The sequence below is a fragment of the Ambystoma mexicanum genome, chromosome 13 (assembly GCF_040938575.1).
Source record: "Ambystoma mexicanum isolate Mex_15411 chromosome 13, UKY_AmexF1_1, whole genome shotgun sequence".
Lineage (NCBI taxonomy): Eukaryota > Metazoa > Chordata > Amphibia > Caudata > Ambystomatidae > Ambystoma > Ambystoma mexicanum.
In genome coordinates this window covers 196,925,742-196,948,265 of record NC_090938.1, presented here as the reverse complement: position 1 = coordinate 196,948,265, position 22,524 = coordinate 196,925,742, and the positions used below count along the sequence as shown (strand labels likewise).

At 45.0% G+C, this 22,524-nt stretch overlaps 1 protein-coding gene across 7 annotated transcripts in view; it reads left to right on the top strand.

The window, feature by feature from the left end:
* NAV1 (neuron navigator 1) overlaps positions 1 to 22,524 on the top strand; it is a 999,939-nt gene that overhangs the window by 366,094 nt on the left and 611,321 nt on the right. For all 7 annotated transcript variants that reach the window (XM_069633622.1, XM_069633627.1, XM_069633626.1 and 4 more), the window contains exon 3: positions 4,058 to 4,158. In XM_069633622.1, the coding sequence (XP_069489723.1) occupies positions 4,058 to 4,158 (101 nt within the window). The remainder of the gene's footprint in view (positions 1 to 4,057; positions 4,159 to 22,524) is intronic.

Below are 22,524 nucleotides of genomic sequence, written 5' to 3'. Positions count from 1 at the left end.
GTACCCATTCACACCCCACTCTCCCTACATTTGTCCTGCTTGCTTGCGTTACACCCCCTTCATGCCCTCTCTAGCTTCCACTTCCCTGCTTGTGAGGTCTGCATCGCTTTGAACTCAAGCACTTGACAAATGAGCTTTTGGCACTTGTCCCACTGCTTCTTCTGGGGTGGAAGTGTTAGGTATTTATTTTCGTCTCAAGTGGCAGTCAGAGGTATACGCTCTTTATTTAATGTTCCTGGGTTTACTTGAGTAATCTTTGTAATCTTTTTGGAACAGATGTAGCGGTGAAGTGGCTACAAGGAGGGAGGTGGACAGTCAAATAATAGAGGGAGGTGGGCAGGCGAGGGAGGGAGGTGGGCTGGGCTGGTATGAGATGAAGGTTGAGAGACAGATAAAGGAGGGAAATAAGCTGAGAGATATGTGAGTTTGTTGTTCAGGCAGATAAGGGAGGCAGGTTGACAGACAGTTTCTGGAGGAAAGTGGGATGAGAGATAGGTGAGTGTGTTGTACAGACAGGTAAGGGAAGGAAGTGGGCAGAGAAATAGGTGAGTGTGTTGTACAGACAGGTAAGGGAAGGAAGTGGGCAGATAGATCGGTGAGTGTGTTGGACAGACACAAAAGGGAGGAAAGTGGGCTGAGAGATAAGTGAGTGTGTTGGACAGACAGATAAGGGAGGAAAGTGGGCTGAGGGATAAGTGAGTGTGTTGGACAGACAGATAAGGGAGGAAAGTGGGCTGAGAGATAAGTGAGTGTGTTGGATAGACAGAAAAGGGAGGAAAGTGGGCTGAGAGATAAGTGAGTGTTTTGGACAGACAGATAAGGGAGGAAAGTGGGCTGAGAGATAAGTGAGTGTGTTGGACAGACAGAAAAGAGAGGAAAGTGGGCTGAGAGATAAGTGATTGTGTTGGACAGACATAAAAGGGAGGAAAGTGGGCTGAGAGATAAGTGGTGTGTTGGACAGACAGAAAAGGGAGGAAAGTGGGATGAGAGATAAGTGAGTGTGTTGGACAGACAGATAAGGGAGGAAAGTGGGCTGAGAGATAAGTGAGTGTGTTGGACAGACAGAAAAGGGAGGAAAGTGGTCTGAGAGATAAGTGAGTGTTTTGGACAGACAGATAAGGGAGGAAAGTGGGCTGAGAGATAAGTGAGTGTGTTGGACAGACAGAAAAGGGAGGAAAGTGGGCTGAGAGATAAGTGAGTGTGTTGGACAGACAGATAAGGGAGGAAAGTGGCCTGTGAGATAAGTGAGTGTGTTGGACAGACATAAAAGGGAGAAAAGTGGGCTGAGAGATAAGTGATGTGTTGGACAGACAGATAAGGGAGGGAAGTAGCAGAGAGCTAGGCGAGTGTGCAGGGCAGACAAATAATGAAGATAGGTGGGCAGGCAAGGGAGGGAGGTGGGCTGATAAGGGAGGTAGGTTGGCAGGCAGTTAAAGGATGGATGTGAGCAGAGCGATACGGGAGTCTGTTGGACAGACAGATAATGGAAGTAGGAGGGCAGGCAAGGGAGTGAGGTGTGCTGGTAATGGAAGGAAGTTGGCTTAAGGGACTGTATTGGGCAGACAGATAAGGGTGGAAGGTTGGCAGCCAGAGCAGGCCGCCCTTAAGAAACATTTCATTTCAGTTGCTAATTTGGCAAACCATATTTCATTTTGAAATGTCCACATTCTGAAATCCTGTTAAAAAGTACATCTTTTGCAACCCTCTCTCCCCCAATTCGACCTTCTAGTCCAAGGGGGTTGGGTTGTGAGCTCATGGATGAGTCCTGTTTTCAGACTGCAGGCAGATATTCCGGCAGGTCAGACTTACAAATGTGGAGCTTCTGAGGTTGATTAATCAATTCCCATGTGAGAGGATATTGGAATTATTTGGTATTCACAGCGCTCTGATATAGTAAGGAAGTGGTAGTATAGACAATATTGAGAGTTTATTTATGATGTTAGATTGCATTGTGATTGTCCATATTTGCATGCAGCAGAAATCATCTGGCCAATCAGGTGACTGGGATACGCAGGCAGAATCTATCAGCCAGCTGCGAACATCCCCTGGGATTCTGCCATTTTGTTTACCATGAAAACTTGTCAGCCAACCCTTGCAGTGTGTGCAGTCAGGTGATAAATCAAATTTGTTTACACCTAAAACTCTATCTGCTAAGCAAGGTATACAATATATGTTTCAATATATCATAACGGTAGTAACTAAATTCAAAGGTCTTTTGATTGACATGATTACCATGTTTGGAGGCAGTATTTTTTCCAGTTCTATGTCTATAGGTTGCCCGTTGAAGGTCACATACCAAGAATGATGTGTTTTTAAGATGATTTGTCGTGACCTTCAATGAGTGTGAAATAGCCCGAACCCTGACCTCCACCCACTGCCCATTCCCACGTTCTCCCACGTTGGTGGGATTTACTCAAAATCGGGGGGTTTACCCCCTGCATTGCCCTCCCGCTCCCACAACCTCTTGGTCTGGTCAACACAATGCATTTTGCAAGTGTCTTCGCCACATCTGTAGTTCCTAATGAATTACGATCACGCATCCTTTAGACACAGTGTATGTTCCTTACTACAATTCCCAGCATTCATTGCACGAATATGTAGTCCTAATGGAGCAAACACAATTATTTATGTTTGAAGTATGCTATCGTCGAGAGTTGGTGTATTCTTGAGGCCATCTCTGACATTACATAAATCGCAAGTAATAGGATTTTTGGATAACATAAAAATATTTTTAAAAAGCAGCAAGGCAGAGTGGGAAGGGGGTTTTCTTTAATGCGGATCATGAAAGAGATTGCCAGGAAATCCGTCACTTCTACAGGCTCAGATATGTAAGCAGTACACAAACTTTGCCCAGTCTTGTCCTGGAACAAACAGGGGGTGGGCTGCACATGTACCTGTAAGTACACATGTTAGCCAATGATCCACAACGCTACTTGCAGTCCTCCTATCTTCACTGAAGCCACATTCACCCATCTCTTCATGGATCCAGCTTTTAATCAAAGACAATTCTTTCAGTCGTTTCCTTTAGTAATGACACAGGTATGCTTAGCCGAAGTATGTGGAGTCAAGCGCAAGATTAGACCACGAGAGCCACGAAATGCAGACCTGGGGCAGCAGTGGTTTCAAAGTGAAGCTATGGAACATGAAAGTAATTTAGATGAAGAATCAGTGCTCTACCTTAGACCTTTCCACGATTAATGTAACGTTATTGATGTTATTGCATGCGTTTCCAGTCAATCGTTTTTGTTATTTGACCATTTTGACGTTGTTGTCGTCTAGAGAGATAAAAGAGGAAAAAAGGCTAATGGCAATCTGCTTTGACTACTGTGTGCTGTCGAAGTAGCAGAGAGCTGTTGAGTAGGGCCAACGCGCTATGAAAGATTTAAATGAATAAATAAATATATAAAGAAAGAAATAACAAATAAAATAAATGTCATTGACATATTAAGGCACATTTCAGAGAAGATAAACACATGATGCAAAAAAAAACTAAAAAGCAAAGAACTGTCCAGTAACAAAATAACTACATGTGAATTATAATGTTTGTTTTTATTTCATGCGACATAAGAAAATAAGGAAATAAGAACACGAGCGAAAATACATTTTGAAAAATGTGGTTCTCTGGACTGTTTCCCTAAATAACAAACAGGAAATATGTGTTCATTGTGAGAAAGTTTAAAATAAGAAATCAGTAGGTGTAGTGAAACGATGTGCGTGCAGAAACCAAATGAAGATAACAAATTAAAAGACAATGACACAGTCACAAACTGGCACAACAAATTAGGTCAAAAGCCATGTAGTTAATGACCAGCAATCCATGGAGATGATTGGCTCTCCACTATTTATGAACTGTGGTTAATGACCTATGGCATATGCTAATATGGTGGAAGTGCTTAGAAGTCGTCAAGGCTATTGGAGTGGGGTTATGACTGTTTAGTAAATAATGGGGTCCATATTTAGCCTTGAAGAGCATTTTATTGCAGGAATGTGCCCCTCCAGCTGACTCCTGGATGGATTTCATTTTAAGTTTCTCCCATGTCTTCATGCTTCCTCACAGGCTTCAGCAAGGAGACGGTGATGAGAACGATTCCTCCGACGGTGACTGCGACGACTCCATCACCATTTCAGACGTGACCGAGATCAGCTTCATGGACTTGGGTGAGTTGAGGGTCCTGGTTCTGGGAATGGGTTGTTTCACCGAGGGTGATGGGATTATCGTTCGGGTTAGGGACCAATTGTGTTTCCATAGATACAGGTTAATGTGCTTCACTGGCCGGGGCCTCTCAAATAGTATGCAACAGCCCAAATGGATTGGAAAGAGAAGGTATACAATTATCATAGCTTAATGCCCAACATCAATTCCTGGATAGAATGAGGGCACTGATCCCAATTTTCTTTTAGATTTGGGAAGTTTAAATGCATTCTGTCGCTATTTGGGATAACTGTGGGTGCCCGTGGGGAGGGGCGGGGCTGACTGTCCCCGTCTATCATGGGGTTTCTAATTAGGTCAATCATTCAGGGAGTACCAAGGAAATGGCTCGAGAAGAAAGAGAGAGTGGGCATCATGAAAGTCAGACTACATGAATCAGGAGATATGTGACGTGGCTGCACCAACCGCTGACGGCATGACCGAATCACACACGAGATCAGAGAAAATAGACGCAAGATATGCTTCACATTTGCAGATATTGGTGGATCTTGAGAAAGCATGTCATTACATTTCTGGAGAATATCATCAAACTGAGAGAATCACTAGTGAGTGGAATGTGGAACGCGGCATTGACCACCACTACAAGTGCCTGGCATCCATTGGTAGAGGATCAAGTGCCTGGGTATCCATTTGAAGAGGGTCAAGTGCCTGGGCATCCATTGGAAGAGGGTCAAGTGCCTGGGCATCCATTGGGAGAGGATCAAGTGCCTGGGCATCCATTGGGAGAGGATCAAGTGCCTGGGCATCCATTTGAAGAGGGTCAGGTGCCTCGGCATCCATCGGAAGAGGGTCCAGTGCCTGGGCATCCATTGGGAGAGGATCAAGTGCCTGGAATCCATTTTGAGAGGATCAAGTGCCTGGGCATCCATTGGAAGAGGGTCAGGTGCCTTGGCATCCATTGGGAGAGGATCAAGTGCCTGGGCATCCATTGGAAGAGGGTCAGGTGCCTGGGCATCCATTGGAAGAGGGTCAAGTGCCTGGGCATCCATTGGAAGAGGGGCAGGTGCCTTGGCATCCATTGGAAGAGGGGCAAGTGCCTGGGTATCCATTGGAAGAGGGTCAGGTACCTGGGCATCCATTGGGAGAGGATCAGGCCTGGGGTCAAAGGTTTTCCATTAGTGGAGTCAGAAAGGGAGATTCTTCCAAATGACTGGACCATTGACTGGCCTATGAGGGATTCTTGACAGGCGCTTGGCAATAAATGATAGGTAGTGCCAGGGCAAGGTCTGCCACCGCTGTAGCCAGTCATGTGACTGTGTTTGGCCCAGGCCTGTTGATAGTTTAGACTAGACAACCTATTGGGTCGTGTCCTAAATTTCTAATAATCCAGTCATCATCTGAAATATTAAGTCAAACTATTCCTTTGCACCTCTGGGGTCTGTCAGCGATTAATGTCTTGTTTGAGAGACTGGGGAAAATGCATGCAAACGTTAATGAAGGAACCATGTTTTACGGTATTCCAAATGCATATGAAACCATGCAAACGTTATAATCCCACTAACATGTGCCACTGATATATGCTCCAACACCTTTATTGAGTTTTTCCCTAATATCTTTTTTTTACTTGATTTTTTATTTTGCTCTTTTTTTTTTCCTCTTTTGCTGGACCAATAACAGAATCTAAATCTGCCAGTCTGACAAACATTTCAGGTTTGCACAGTCAGCAGGCCTTCTTGCTCGTTTCACTGCACTCTTCACACCTGACCCCTATTGCTCCTCCATATCCCACTCCCGGAAAGAGGCCCCAGGGTCTTCCTGGGCTCTTTGAAAACGAAATGGTGTCTTTGCAGACAACAATTCAGAGAGACCCTGCCATAGACACTGGCATTGATGTTAAAATAGGGCACAGCTGAAATATTCAGGTTTGTGCTAATTATAAGATGGACTGATTACCTAAATATGCACCTGTTGTTTTCAACCAAGTTGAAACTGGTCTTTAAGAAAATGTAAATAACTAGAGTCTCTGCACCCAGAAATGCCAGTGGGGCCTAAAAGGTATCAATCACGTGACAGGCTCTGCCAAGTGACTGATTCTTTCTTAGAGACTTGTTTTTTCCAAAAGCATAACTCTATGTTTAAATGTCTGTATTTCTTCTTAGGACTGATTTGTCTTCTATATTATTTCAATTTCTACCTTTATGCAACACTACGTTCCTATCCTGACCTCTTATCCTTCTGATCCCTCCTCTGCACTCCTTCTGTGACCCATCTCCCTGCGATGGTCTGACCCACCTTCCCTCTGCCGCCATCTTGATTCCAACACTGCAGAAATTCTTCAAATGTTGCTGATAGTAAAGAAACGTTCAAAGTGGGTATTCCCATGAAATTGTAAAACATTCAAGTTCTCATCAGAGAACAGTAACAGGCTTGTACGGATATCTTATTGGCTTCTCCAATGTGCCTTTGTTGAGAGATATTTTAGAGTGAGTCTCTCCACTCTATGTTTTCTGGTTTCAGTCGGTTCAGCTGTTACAATGTATCACTACCAGTCTTTCCTACAACACTCTTGAATGCATCAGCGCATTTCAGAGTTGAAGTGGGTGTTTCTTGTAGTGACTCCTAATATTGATACATTAAAACTGAACCAGAGATGGAATCTGAAAAGAAAACTGAATTGGAGACGCTGGGGCTCATTATAAGTTCCTAGGTCCAGAAAGAAAGCCAGAATAAATGCTGGTAATTCCAGCACCAGCATTTTTTGCAGATCAAGGAAACACATGTTTGCTGGTGGGGGCAGTGATCTACCGCCAAGCGTGACCTGCCGGGAGTTCAGGCACCTACTACCAAAAAAATGCAGAAATCACTGGCACTGTGACTACCGGTGCCGGTAATTCTAGCAATCCAATCCCATGGAGTCCTATGGAACTCCATGGGAATGGGAGCTTACTGGTGTCTCTGCTTCCCCTAATATTCCGGTAATACCGGGATATCTGGCAGTAGAAACGGTAAAGCAGTTTTGGCGGTATCCCTCCAGAATTACCGACAGGATACTGGCAAAACTGTAATGTGGGCCATTGAATGTAAAATTGACGACTCACAGGGGAAACTCTGAGAACTCGTTCTTGGGGTAAACATAAGTACAATTCAGGTGCCATTCACTAAGGTTCAAAATGTGGAGTTAACAATAAAAACTACACATGTGGGTGTACCTTTCAAGGAATCAAAGAGAGAGTGAAACCATAAAAATCATCCTCTGTTTATGATAAGCCCGAAGAACCCTTTGTGGTGCAAGAAATCAAGACCGCCAAACTGCATGTGTGTTAAGGGGCTTTCCCGGGCCTGGCACATTAGGATCCCTGCAAGGAGTGAGGAACCACAAACTACAGCAAGTCGGAGTCAGGGTTGGGCGGCGGTGTGATACAGATGTCAAGTGAACAAAGGGACATACTCGCAGTAGACCAGCTCAAAAGTAGTCTCGGAAACTCAATATGATACATTTCTGATACTACTTGTGAAGGACAAAGGAAAGGTAAATAGTTTCCATTGTGTGTGCTAAGAATCATCCACAAACATCCAGTGCCAAACAGACAATTTTGTATCTTAACAACCATTGCAGAAGACCCCTCCCACTCTCTGAACCAAAGGAATTACAGTGCCTAATATGAGATGCTGCTAATGCAGAAGGCTGCGATCAGTGGACATGATTTGTCGCGCCCTCCTGAATTCCATAGCCAATGGGGTATTCGTCTTCAAATGCAATAGAAGAAAAACACAAAACAGAGAAGTCTTTTGACACAGAACTGGAGGTGGACAAGTAAACCCAGTTCCAGTGACGTGGGAGGTGTAAAAACTAAGTTAGACTTTCTAAGACAGACCTGGGAACTGTTTGTGGCAGGGTGAGGAGGAGTGTGGAGGCCTTTAGCATGTTAGTTGCGGTTCCATGCCATTTCGCCAACACCTGTTTTTACAACGGGTGTTTTGCCGCAGGCGTTTTTACAAAAAAAACTCATCAGCATTTTTAAAAAATTCTTTTTGGGGTGGTTCCAACCCAGGGGTTCCCACCCCAAGCCCCCGTTCATTTTACTATTTTTTTTATTCCGTTCCCCCCAAACCTTTATTTGCCCCCAAAAAATGTCAATGAGTTTTTTCGGTAAAACAACGATTTTAAGAATGTAGCCACCTGCCGTAGGCTGAAACCATGTACCTTCATATGAGATGTGGTGCTGCTTCATTATCCTATAGCTAGAGGCTCCTACCTGTTCTGCTTGGCCGTGTATGTGCGATATGTGACACAAAGGCACAATCAGCCTTATTTACGTGGAATTAAATTGAAGTTATACACATTGCACAGGTGGCTACATAAACCATATTGCTAAAATGTGAAGGCCTAACGTTATAATGCATTAATGATCTTGAATGTAGATATTTTCAAGGTTCATGAACGTTCCTTATTATTTTCTTATGCAAAGCATTATTTAAAACCTAAAAGGTGACACTGTTTTTATGGTACACTTTTGCTGTACCTTTCTCCCAGATGTTGCTACTTTGCTGGGAGAGGTGATAAGGTTATCTGTCTTTATCCATTTGTCAGGGCATTTAGGATAATGCACCGCAGTGCCAATGTGTCCATTGCACGTCATTCAGATAAGATCTGAAAGTGCTGCACTCTGTGGCAGGTGGAATGGCTCTCACTAGAAGCTTGCATTTACTCTCGCTCAGTGAGGGCATGTACACCTTCGATTGGTCTAGCCCGGCCTAGTTTTCTGAATGGTGCAATCCCCTTCACAATACTGACCATTTGCCGAGCAGTGTTTTAAACATGGATGCCAACATGGTCCATTCCGTTCTGGAAATGCTTGTCCAGTCCTGTTTTTTTTCTGTGCAATCCGGGAAATGTAGTTCTGAGTTTAAGTTTCAGAATGAAAATAGGGGATGGGACTTGGACAAGCATTCCTAACAGAATACAACCAGAAACACAGGCACTTAAAGATCCAGACATGTTGGCTTTAAGACTACTTGCTTCTATTGCAGACGTCATTGGATCCCTTCCACAATTTACGGTGGACTAGCGCCTTAAGAGGTGTATCGCACATTTGTCTCCAGTAATAGGGTCAGCAACAGACTGGATAAAACATAAATAATGGTACTATCAGTGGCAATGCACAACATTTGAGGGCTCCCCTGCAAGCCATACTGAGGCCACCCACCCCATCTCGCCATCAATTCATGGGTCGTGCCACACTGCGGGCCAGCCTAGACAGCCACGCTTGCATAATACATACAATGATCATGCTGCTGCAGGGGCACACAGCACACTGCACTAGGAGAAAAATATAGATATGTGTTTTAATGCATTATACAGCACACTTTCTGAGAAATATTGGCTAAAAAGCCAGAGCGTTTGCAATAGTTTTGTAGGGAAACACATAATACAAAAATCCAATACATGCAAGTCATCCAAGAGTGCGCAAGAACATAAAAGCTTTGATTAAAAATGCCATGCCACAAGGAACACATGGAGAACTGGCTGCACAATGTAGACCAGTCCAGAGAGGTAATAAACATATTACATTAAATCACGCCTTGCCACATGTAAGACATACCTACACTGGTTGCACCAAAATGCCAGTCAAAGCAATATCACTTATCATAGTTATTTAATCACAGATGCCCCAAAAAATATACAATGCCGTCGTAAGAAACAGCTACAATCGCTGCACCCAAATGACAATCTGGCCAGCTTATTAAACATAGCAGGACTGCTTTATCGGAGATGCCCAGAAAGAATAAGTCAAACCACAGTAAAAAGTGACTAAACTGTCTGCACCAAAATGCCAGTCTAGCCACTAATAATACATTTCATTCTGCTTAGTCTAGACATGGATGATCATTTCGATTTAGTGCACAACCCCTGCCCAACCCACACATCCCTTCTCCATCCCACCCATTATCCCAATGCCCAAAACCATCTCCTCGGCCCATAATTAACTCCACGTTCCTTATCCTCATTCCACCATGCCTCATAGGTAAGTACTGGATGAGGAAGAGTGGGACAAGGAGTAATGCAGATTAGAGTAAATAAACCAGGAATTACCATCCCTCTAACTCGTCCCAGTACTTGTGTATGAGGCAGAGTAGGGCTAGGAGCAATGAACATTACCAGTAAGTAATCCAATCAATAAACACAAGCATGCACGCATTCACACACCATTCACCATACACTCACACACATTCTTACCCAGCCACCCGTACATTTACATGTGCACCCTTTCACAATACACTAACACATGAACACCCAGACAGCCACCCATGCATCATCACCCACTCATTCAGGCACATTACGTTATATGCATACACCGACACACTTACGTGCACGCACACACTTTTACACAAAATATATTTGCTTACCTTTTTTTTTTCATCAGCTGGTCCGATGAGCGAGGTTTCGGCACCCTGCAGCTAGAACACTTCTTCCCGCCATGCGCATCAGAGCTGGAGGCTTCCATGTCATGGGTTGGGGGGGGGGTCCCTATGACTTCAAAAAGAAATCGTTTGTTTTTGAAGTCACTCTGAAAAATTATTTCTTTTACGTGATCAAACCGAAACTTAAATAATTTCTTTATGAAGTCGGAGTGAATAAAAAAAAAGACAGTTTATTTTTTACGTCCAAGGGCCCCCCGCCTAGAACATGTGGTGACGGGGCCCCATGCACCGCATTGGCTGAGGGGGCTCCTGCTACGCCAATAGGTACTATAATTCTATAAATATTCATCACTATTCCCATTACCAGTTCCAACATAGGGTCATCATCGGTGGTGAGGTATAGAGGTAGTTTTAAGTAAACCTAATAATTTCCCGGCATCTTAAAATAAAGAGCTTGGACTTTGGAACAGAGATGGAGTTCTCTCCATTTGTATGGCTCTACGTTTATTTTTTGTGTGCACAAGAGATTTTGTTTTTTTGCAAGAAGCGTTAACAGTAAAGACGTTTGCAATGAGGGTTATGTCAAAGTTGGGCCTGGTGTGCAAACATGCAGGGACCGGGCTGATCTTCCGTCCCAGGGCAGGCTGTGCTGGGATAAGGTCAGCACCGCTGGAGCCAAACATCCCTTCCCTGTAGCCTTCCTGCCCCCAATGAACGATTTCCTGAGTAGCAGCTGTTTTGACTTCAAACCATATCCTCCTTTGTGTTGTGGGACCAGCAACGCGTTTCACAAATGGCTAACACCATAGCGGAAATGTGCAAAGGTGTGAAAAAGAACACCTGGACTGCTGACACTTCTAATAACTTGCATTAAAAAAAAATGTGTTGGGATTCTGGCCATATCTTTTAATAAACGGACCTTTGCAATGCCCATGTACTTTTCCTTATAAGTCTTGCTTTGTTTCAAGAAGGAATCTTTTTTCTTTAAACACTTAGTGCCTGATTCATGGAATTTTTTACACGGTGCAAAGTGACTTTTCACTGGTGCAAATTGACTTTGCACTGCCAACAAACACCCTGATTGATGGAACCATGCAAAGTGCCTTTTTGCCGTGCAATGTCACCTCACCCATAGGGCCTTTAAAAAAAAAAAGAACACCCCAGGTGCAAGTGGCATTTTAAACCACTGATGCTGATACTATATAATGCTAAGAGCACCTCCACTATCTTAAAGGGGACAAAATCTTCACGGGGACATGCTCACATTTGCAGTGAGGGGGCCCAATGCAAATTTGGAAAACTGATTTTGTTTGCTAGTTTATCAGTCTGTGTGGTGTGTGTTTGCACACCATCTTGCCGCGCGTGCGGCTACGCACACACGCACACTCGGAAAGTGGGACAAGAGGCTGCAAGGGGTACCCCTATGGGTGGGTGCAGTTGCAGACAGCCCCTGCCCCCACTGTATATCAGGTAGCGTTCAGAAGCACCTACATTCTTAGCTAATGTGGTGCAAATCCGCAAGCTGCACGTGGTGGCGCCTGTCTGTGCTGCACTAAATGGGCCATAGCAAAGCAAAAGAGGTGATGGCTGGAAGGTTTAGAATGAATCTTAACCACTGGCATTGCTCTGGGCATCCCTCCAGACTAAGTGAACCAGGCAATTGAGTAAGGAACCCCTTGTGCCATAGACTACCATAGCAATTCAATGCACCAATCCCCTGACGTCCAGGGGCAGGCACTCCTGGCACATGCCCCACAGTGGAAGTTTAAACACATACAACTTGTGTAAAGATAGAACAATTTGTCACACTCAACGATTTCTCAGATGCCTGTAGTCAGTTTGTTGTGCTCACAATTTAACAAGAAAGTCGAATGCATCCCTTTGATAGATTTTTGACGAAAATAAAGAGGTACACTATTAGCACAAAGGGGGAGTGACTGGACACACTAGAGGGCAAGTGTGCTTATCGCAGCATTGTGTGGCAGTCGCACTGCCCCATGACAACTCGAGAGCCCGGCAGGTATGTGCACTGCCCCGTGCATGTTTCAATGACAACAACGTGTGGGCAACGGAGCAAGAGGGGACCTGGAGCGTGAACCCCCGTGTCCTAACCAGAGACCGGATCACACTAACTCACAAACTCTTGACATTTGGGAAATTAACTTTGGCCAAAATGCAACTTCAGGTGTCTGGTCATTGATAAACTGCACGTGTGACCCTCTCTGGGGGAAGCGGGGGCGGAGTGGGGGGATGCATTTCTCCAGGTGACTGGCTTGGATTTCAGCCTGGTTCCAGTTTCCCGGTCCCGTTTCTCCACAAGGTCCTGTCCAGGAGTTCAGTCCAGAGACACAGACAAGAGTTCGGCCCAGAGACACAGACAGGAGGTCGGCCCAGAGACACAGACAGGAGTTGGCCCAAAGAAACAGTCAGGAGTCAGCCCTGTTTGGCCCAGAGACACAGACAGGAGTTCAGCCCAGAGACACAGACAGGAGTCGGCCCAGACACAGAGACAGGAGTTCGGACCAGAGACACAGACAGGAGTTCGGCCGAAAGACACAGACAGGAGTCGGCCCAGAGACACACACAGGAGTTCGGACCAGAGACACAGACAGGAGTTCGGCCCAGAGACACAGACAGGAGTTCGGACCAGAGACACAGACAGGAGTTCAGCCCAGAGACACAGACAGGAGTTCAGCCCAGAGACAGAGACAGGAAGCAGTTCGGCCCAGAGACACAGACAGGAGTTTGGGATAGAGACACAGACAGGAGTTCGTCCCAGAGACACAGACAGGAGTTCGAGCCAGAGACACAGACAGGAGTTCGGCCCAGAGACAATGACAGGAGTTTGGCCCAGAGACACAGGCAGGAGTCGGCCCAGAGACACACACAGGAGTTTGGCCCAAAAACACTGACAGGAGTCGGCCCAGAGACACGGACAAGAGTCGGCCCAGAGACACAGACAGTAGTTCGGCCCAGAGGCACAGACAGTAGCGGAAAGTCTTTCCCAGTTGGAGTCATTTTCTCAGCTCTGCTCTCTCATAGAGAAGGCAGGCGTGAAAGAGACCCCTCTGCCAGAGGCGGAGGCAGGGTAGGGCCTGAGCGAGCAAAGCCCACACACTATCTGTAAATTACCACTCAGCAGCGCTGTGCGGGCATTTACAGATGCTAATGTCACTGCGGTGGTACCAGCAACATTAGCTTCAGGGCCCACTTGTTAGACAAACCTGGCTGCGCCTCTGCCCTCAACCAGCTGGTAACCTGTTTGCTGGCTCACTGTTTCCTAACTTCTTTCCTTCTTGACGACTAAGTCTTCCTTGAGCAGCAACACCTTTTGTGCACAAGATGTTTTGTGAACAGTTGTTTTCTCCAAGAGCTTGTATGCCCTTTTCTGATATTATATTACCCTTCCTGTGAGATGTCCTCTGGCCTCAGTTCTCACAGCTTTGCCCTTCCATGCCGCGAACTCTGGCAAGCCTTTATTTATTTATTTATTTATTTTTACATTTGTATAGCGCACAAACAGCACGTGGGCATGGAGGCGCTGGATATCCATCTGGCTGCCAGTGACACAGGTGCCCATCTATTCCAGCTATCTGTGGATAAGGTTTGCCTTAGGTTTGAAAGTGTTTGGATTGATAGTAGATTTTTGTTATCACCACGTACAAAATTAACATTTTTGCCTTTACTACTGACCATTATTCGGTACTCTTCCTCCATGAGCAACCTGGCACACTAGCACCCAGTTCGGGTGCAGCACCCAATCAGCTTTCTGGGAGGCGCAGTTTTTTTGCAAGCCTGTGTCTGGAGGAAGCAGTTTGCAGCTCACTCCTGCAGCTTCCCTTCAATACTAACCTTAAAATGAAAAAAATAACATGTAATACTATAATTAACCAGTGTTTCCTCTATCTCTTTGCTCCTGGGCCATGCCAACCCCTTTTCAGTGGTCATTGTGTGCATGTAATGAACTACCAAAATGGGCGAGCATAACCCCCTGCCCAACAGTAAAGGTGAAAACTCCAGAAAAGTTAAGGTCTTGTGGTAGATTGCATATTGCCCGGGTAAAGCTTCGATGATGTGGTCACTTATCCATTGTTATTGACTGGCTGGTGAATACAGGAAATAGCAGGAAATAGCAGCCTAGGTCCGTGCTGCATGTATTGGAATTTCCTTTATGGGACCACTTGGCTCTGCCATCAAGTCACTGATCCGCTGCACCTTATCTGTAGTTGCAGCAAAATCATGTCTTGCATCTCTCAAGAATTCGTGTGGAGGGTGACATATTGGGTTTCCCCAAATGTGGATTAGTTCATGAGTAGGGGCTCCTCCAAAATACTTTAAAAGCCATCTGGGCTTTATCCAAAAAGCTCAGCTGCAGCTCTTTGATGTTTTGGCATAAGACTCCCATGATCCCTCACCATTGACTAAGCTGGATATGGCTGATGGGATTTGTAGTCCAAAACATTAGGAGAACCGCAGGTTGCAGATCTATTCGAGACTGCCTGATACTATGATGTATTCATTCAGCACCACTGCTAGCATTCAGCAATTTAGGCCCGATTCATGGAATCGACTGCGCTGTATTTTTCCGTACGTTGAGGGGAACTTCGCACAAGGCTCGGCACGTCACTGCAAGAGGCCGAAGGACTTGTGGGAGGCACCACGCAGAGCGTGGACGTGACTTGCGCAGAAGGCAGAACTAGGTGGTGGAACTCTGAAAATGAGGAAGAAAGGAAAATGTCGGCATTACAAGGGTCGGCCCGCAGGACAATCCATCGCACATCCACTATTGCGTGGAACGATATGTATTCATGGATCCCTGTGCCAAAACTGTAGGCATGGAAATGGCCACGCAGAGCCCTCATTCTATTTGCCACCCGAAGGCAGGCATACAGACAATTGCGCATGAGATTCACCATGCAGAGTTAAGATCGGGTGTAGGATTTACGGGTGTGTGATAAGAACTTAGGGATGTGCGTACGCAGTGTAGCGGAGTGCAGGAACGGGTTACGGGGATTCGCACAGCGATTTTCCAAGTTTTACCTGAGCTACAATAAATCAGACGCATGCTGTTGGGGTGCCGGTAACAGTTATGGGGGACCCTGCGCAGGGTCTCCGAGATGCAGGCCTGCTTGTGGGGTATCCCATGCACTGTTTGAATGGTGCATGTATCGGTACCAAGGGGAGCATGCAGGGGTAGCTGTTCTGGCTGTTTTTGCATTGTGTGGGGTGTGTCTGGGCGTTCTGGTCATGACTTGATTATATGGTTACTTTGCACAGACAATTCCATGAATACCCGGAGTGTGCAGAAAAACGTTTCAGCACGCTGGCTCTGTGGGATCTCTGCACACTTTTCCATGAATTGGGCCCTTAGTCATCATCTGCTTATGAGCACTGGGAATAAGTGAGCACACGTAAGGGAAATACAGGGTAATGTTGGGAAAGTGGTTACTCCCTTTTCTCAAGAATAATGCAGTCAATAATGATAGGTTATTTATAACGCTCTTAATACCCAGAGGTTTCTAAGCGTGGACCCAGGGATCGAACCTGTATTGCTACATGTGGTCTTGCTTCCAAGGTGAGCACGTTGCCGCTGAGCTATCTTCCCGAGACAAATGTAACTATACGACAGCACATCTGTATGTATAGTGTTGGAAATGGAAATCATTTATTGTGGGATCCCTCCAATCACACGGTGGACGACGGAATTTTTCTCTTCCCCTCCCATAAACATCTTTGCCTCTCAAAACATTAACAATAAACACTTGCATAATAACCCAGAAGGGGAGCGTTTCCTATAATGTTGCTGGCACAGCATTAAATGCACATCTTTTAAATTTAGGCTGTATCCAAATATTTCCTGCACAGTACAATCCTAATAAGCGATTTCACAGGCACCATTCTCATACCTTCACATGGCCCTTTGGGTACGAAACTCACCCCGGGTCCTAACGACCTGGGTTGGAGTCCCCGCTTTAGCACTGTTTAAAACAAATCTCAACACACTCAACACTGCGGGTGTTCACTTGGGCTTTGGCGTTTTTGCAGATTTGAGGAGATATTATTTGCCGGATCACAGAAAATGCAGCGCAACCAAAGCACTGTGTATATAGACATCAATGGATGCACACACCGCACACAAACTGGTAGGGCACCACTGGCTTGCAGTGATTTAAGCAATATTCACCTGTGTACTGTTAAAAAAAAAAAATCCTGACATGGGCGAAGAGAGTCTCAACAAAATACTTTTATTGGACTAACTGAGAAATCCACGCGAACATTGTACACAATTTTGTGATGAACCATCTTTTTGGTTTTCTATTGAGGATTGTGAGGCGGTGTCCTGGCTCTGGCATTTGGCGAACTGTGTGATCTTGCACCAGTGGGTTTTATGCACCTCATTATTCCACCTTAAATTAATAGCCAACAAACCCAATGGGCCTTTCCTGGGTCTGAGCTCTCCTACTTATTTAGTATTCAACAATAATCAAGGGTGCAGAGAAAGATTAACAGGAACACCGGCCAAGGCTTCCAAGGAAAAGAATGAGTTACCTGTGTACTTCTCACTCTCAATCAGCACGCAGGTTGTTTTGCTCAAATTGACCACTTAAGCAATAGGCCCCGAGCAGGAGAGCATTACCACATAAGGTAATGCCCCAGGCCCATCATTTCTAGATAAAGCAAGACGGCAGAACAGTGCTCTGGTGTGCAAAGCAGAGCTGAGCTGGACAGAGGGAGCTGTCTGGAATCGTGCTGCTCTTCTTGTAAACAGCCAACACCCTGCCGTGGCCCTGGCCCTGCCAATGGCCCAAGTGAGCAGAGAACACCAGCCTGATAGCACCAGTGATCAAGCCATTAACGCTGTCATGTGCCTCCAGAAAAGCATCTATTTAGAATGAACCATGCGCTTGCTTGTCCGTTTCTGCCTGTCAGTGCAGAGGACCAACATGCAGTCTCTGAGATGGCTCTGTTCAGTCCCTCTCTGTTTAGGCTCATTAAAGTAAACTTTGAAGTCACGGGGGGATGGCAGGGAGGGGAAAACTGGGAAGCGGACAGGGAACATGTGAAAGACTTGATGGGTGACCCAGGTGCTTCGATCGCACATAGGAAACGCGTATAGAAAACAAAAGAAACGTGCTGCTTATGGGCAGCATTGAGCCCCAGCAGGGCCTGGCTCTGGAACCGTTTTTGGAGACTGCCAGGACTCTGTCCAAGTAAGCCCCAGCCCACTTAAAGCTCTGAATAATACTGTCTGATGGGAAAGGACAGGATGCAGAATCATTCAATACATTCACATTGCCTCTGAGACATAAATCTAACGGATTCGTAGATCCTGCCCAGAGGGAATCTGACTGCACCCCAAAGCTCTCAGCATCTGACTTCATTGCTTACTTTTCTTTGTCTACCATCCTGGCGGCCATTTATAGAGACCCACAAGGTCAGCAAGCTGTTTACAGGGCCCACGATAAATCACACTTTCTTGTAGAAATCGTTTGTTTATTTGTTTATATATCTTGTAGTTTCCCAGAGGTCGTATTGATTACCAGGGAACACGGTATGAATTGAAGCTCCGGAAACCGGCGCAGTAAGTGACCTGCGCATTAGAAGATGGCGCCTGGCCTTGTCCGCCGAGCGTTCGGCTAATAGTCTGATGCAAGCGGGAAAGAATGTATTACTATGATCGTGTGCAGCAGGAGACGCTAATCTTCCAGCTGGAGCGGGAGAAAAGACTTGAAACCATGCCCGAAAGAATGCACCAGCGAGCGCCATGTCTAAGTGTATCAGACACGGGGAGTAACCCTGTGTGCGGGACGTGCTTTCGGACCAGAAATCCTACAGGAAATCGACAAACTTTTCTCCACATATTCTGCTGGCTCTCCCAAGCTGCATGTGAACTTTCAGTGGATTAAATCGCAAAGCTTATTGACTTAACTATTTTATTTAGCACAGCTCTCGCTCTTCCCTCCTGGGACCTTAAATGATGGGAGAAGTTATTTCAGCTGAATCCCACAGGGGCCACCCAGTAGCCCTCACTGGAAGTTCACCTTCAGCTCAGAGCTACATGAGCAAGGCATTGTGGGTATCTAAACTAGCTCCAATTAAACCTTTTATTCAGCCAGAATATTGTCAGAAGCCAAAAGGTCGAGATTTTGTAAGGGATTGTAAAATTGTGGAGAGGAATCTATACACCATAGAAACGTGTCAGTTTTGTTAAGCTAGGCGACATAGCTCATGCCGTCACCATGACTTGCTTACACGACACACATGCAATCACACATGACACATATATAAAATATTCAGAGTAAAAAAATATATATTTGAAGTGACATTAAGGTGATGGTTTCATGCAACAAAACCTTTGGAATTCAGTGAGTGTTGGAAGCTTTGCCAACTTACCCCAGAGGCGCTGTTGCAAAACCCATGGGCACACTAATGACATCCCAGATGTCTTCACATGATATTACATCAATGACATCAGTGGAAACACAGCTTTCAACACTTGGCTAATTTCAAGGGTTTTGTTGCATTAAACTATCACCTTACCATCACTTCAACGTACGTTGTTTCAGGAAATTTCGAGCGGTCTGTTATGTTATATGTCACACCACTGTGAACCTTTTCTTCTTTTCATGTCATCACAGATGATATAATCAATATTATCAGTATGTTTCTATGCTACACAATGTGGGATTTTTCTCTTTTTAGCTTCTGTGGCCCACTGGCCGGTATAGCCTGTGGCTATGGCACTTGGCAACTTTGTGATAATAAGGAGCCGGGAAAGAGAATGGGTACAGTATTCGTTTTTGAGCATACTTTTTGAAAATATTTTATTGTGAACTCCTTTTGTTCTGGGGAGAATTCACTTCAAATTTACAATGAAATTAACAGAAATATACAATGAAATTGCAGTGAACACCTCACTTTGATAAAATGAAGTGCAGATTTTCATTTTTGAAAAAGCTAAGTTGCTCCAATGGACAATGGGAGATATCTAAAAAAGAGTTTTGAGCCAGTGGCACCCCCTTCTCTGTCAAATTTTAAAAATGATACTGGATCGATTTACAAGAAAATACGAAACAGAACATCCGCACTGATAAGTGCTAAACTTGTTCCATATTTGACACAAATCTGTCCAACAGTTTTTGCTCTGCACCTGTTTAAATGATGAACATTTTCAGCTTGAGAAAGATGATGTGAAAAGAGGAACACACAACATGTGGGCGTTATTTCGTTGGTTCCCACTGTAAGGAAGACATGGTATCAAATGGTAAAACAGACACAAGTGATCACAGTTCAAGGGGGTTTATTGAACTTCAATTTGGTTTGAAAAACACCCATCTAACACTAAATCTAAAGATGGGAGCAAGTTACGACCATCAAATAATAATAACGCAGTCCTAGTCGAGTCTGACAAAATAAAAGGGCCTATACTAATAAACATATTGCCAATCCTTTAATTCTCAATACAAATAGTGTGGGAAACAATGTGATGCAAAAGAAAAGTATTCAAGCCGTTGGCTTCCCTTCCCCATGTTTTCAGCACGGGACAAAGCGGCACACTCGAGCTTAGCACACTCTCTAGCTTCTCTAGCATGAAGATGCAGTGCAAAACCTCAACATCAGGGCCTTCTGTGCCAAAGACTCTTTGCCATTCAAAGTCTCTTATGTAAAAGGGCCTGATGCAACACGACAAACATTAAAGTTCCTTTCTTCTCAGGATTTCACATATACAACTTCTCGGGTGATTTACTGTTCACCCCGTTCCCCCTCTGCCAGGCTCAGACCCACTTTTACATATACAACTTCTTGGGTGATTTACTGTTCACCATGGGCCCTCCCCCCACCGGGCTCAGACCCACTTTAACACAAAACCTTCAATTGGACTCCCTCCACCGGGCTCGGACCAAATGTATCTATTTTTTCAAATGTTCTCTACTTCATCAAAATCGACGACTTTTGACTGCGCACAGGATTTTGATTGACCCGTCGCAGGACCACTTTGATTCACAATTACTTGTTTTCTTTTTCATATAACTTTTTTCTCACTTCCACTTTTGCCCCTTTTCAGCTGGATACCTTACAGAGACCTTCGATTGAGCACCCACACAGTACCGAACCACTCTGTCAATGGTATTATATCTTGCTTTACCATACAATGTTAGTGCTTGCAGCTTTGGCTTCAACACAGACCGTTTTTGTATCGGTCTCCCCAACTCACCGGCTGTGTTGATTTCACAGAAGCTGCTTTGTTCTTGGAGCCAAGGTTGGGAACCCGGAGGCGGCTGCTTCTCCCCACCTGGATTATTGACGCAGGAGTGTCCCGGGTATCTCCGACACACAATGCAAGCCACTTTTCACTGTAAAATCAAATTACTTTTGTAGTAAATCTACACGAAAACAAAGGGAGGGCCCCAATCAACTTCCAAAATATGTGCAAAAACACAAAGTGAGACATTTCGCAAAACATTTTTAATTGCATGCAGGCGACGACGGACATAAGTACTTATGCACACAGGTGCCTCCTCAACACTGCCCAGGCCTGCCTCTCACGTTGAGTGGAAAAATACACCCCACCTCGTCTATTAAGATCCGCAAACAGCCACTTGCTCAGAATGCCTAAAGAAACCGCTGGAGGATCGAGCTTTCCTGTAATGGCCGCAAATCTCTGGAAGAATCTCCCTATTGCCCTGAGAAAAGAACCTTCTTAGTGGCCCTTCAGGAAAAACCTGAAAATCTTGCTTTTCAACAAAAGTGCCCTGGGCTAAGACTCTAAGGCACTCGGATCCTGCAACTCCCCCAAACGGTCTATCCTACCCTGCACTTGTATACTTGTCTGTTGGTACCATTTGATACCACAGAGCCCTTGTTTCCCACCCCAATGTACTTTATATGTATCCTCATCAAATGTAACTAGGGCCTAGATACCTAAGGGATCAGTGCACTGCAACAAATGGAAAAATAAATAAATACGTTGTGTGCTGATGTGGCCCCAGCTTGCAATTGCAAACATTTATAAATACCAGTGAAGAGTGGAACCGAGCAAAATTGCATTTACTCTTCATTTCTATCCTACGTTTTTTTAAAATGTGAGTGCCATCTGCAATTATTCTTTGCAGACAGCATTTTCAATACATTCCTTTCGAGTATGCATGCTTTTATCAGGTGATAAAACAGGTAGTGTCTGTGAGAATCCACATTTTTATCACCTGCGGTCAACCAGCATACACCAGGTATGGCGCCCACTGCAGTGAGGTCTGTCCCACTGGCCATTGCTACAGTTTCCATTCTTTTGGCTTACTTGGTGCAATGGGGACAGTGGACCATGGCCTTTGGGATCTGGTTAGTTCTAGGCAAGGGATACAGGCCTCAGTCGTAGGCCGGGGCCACGGGTCATTTCCAAAAGCCACAGGGGGTGGAATTGGTCTTTTTTAGTAATTGGTGCAACATGGGCATTGGCTACAGCCGAAGGCCATGGACAGTGAGCCTTGGGAAACATTTTGCTTAAAAGACCCTTGAAATTCAGTGGAAAAACTATATCTAAAACAGAGTTAAGATGATCTGATTTATCACAAGAAACTTGAGGCCATCCGGTGAGGGTGGGAAGTGATGTCCATATTAAATCGGAGCTCCCCGTGTGGCTGACCACACAAGCACACACATGAGACACAACAGGGACCGACAATGAGATAGAATAAGACATCATGAGGGACATCCTCTGCACATTTCTTGGTATTTCTTGTGACAAATTGGATTTGACAAATTGGATCCTCTTAACTAAACTCCCCCCCCCCCCCATGTGCACAGAGTATACCCAAGACTGAGCTGCTATCCTGCATATAAACTTTGCAGCTTTTGTTTATGTAAGCATGTCATTAACAAAGGAGCTTTTGTTCTGATTAATATTACAGGCTTTCATATGACTTCGCTTCTGTAAACCCTCTTTGTGGCACAAT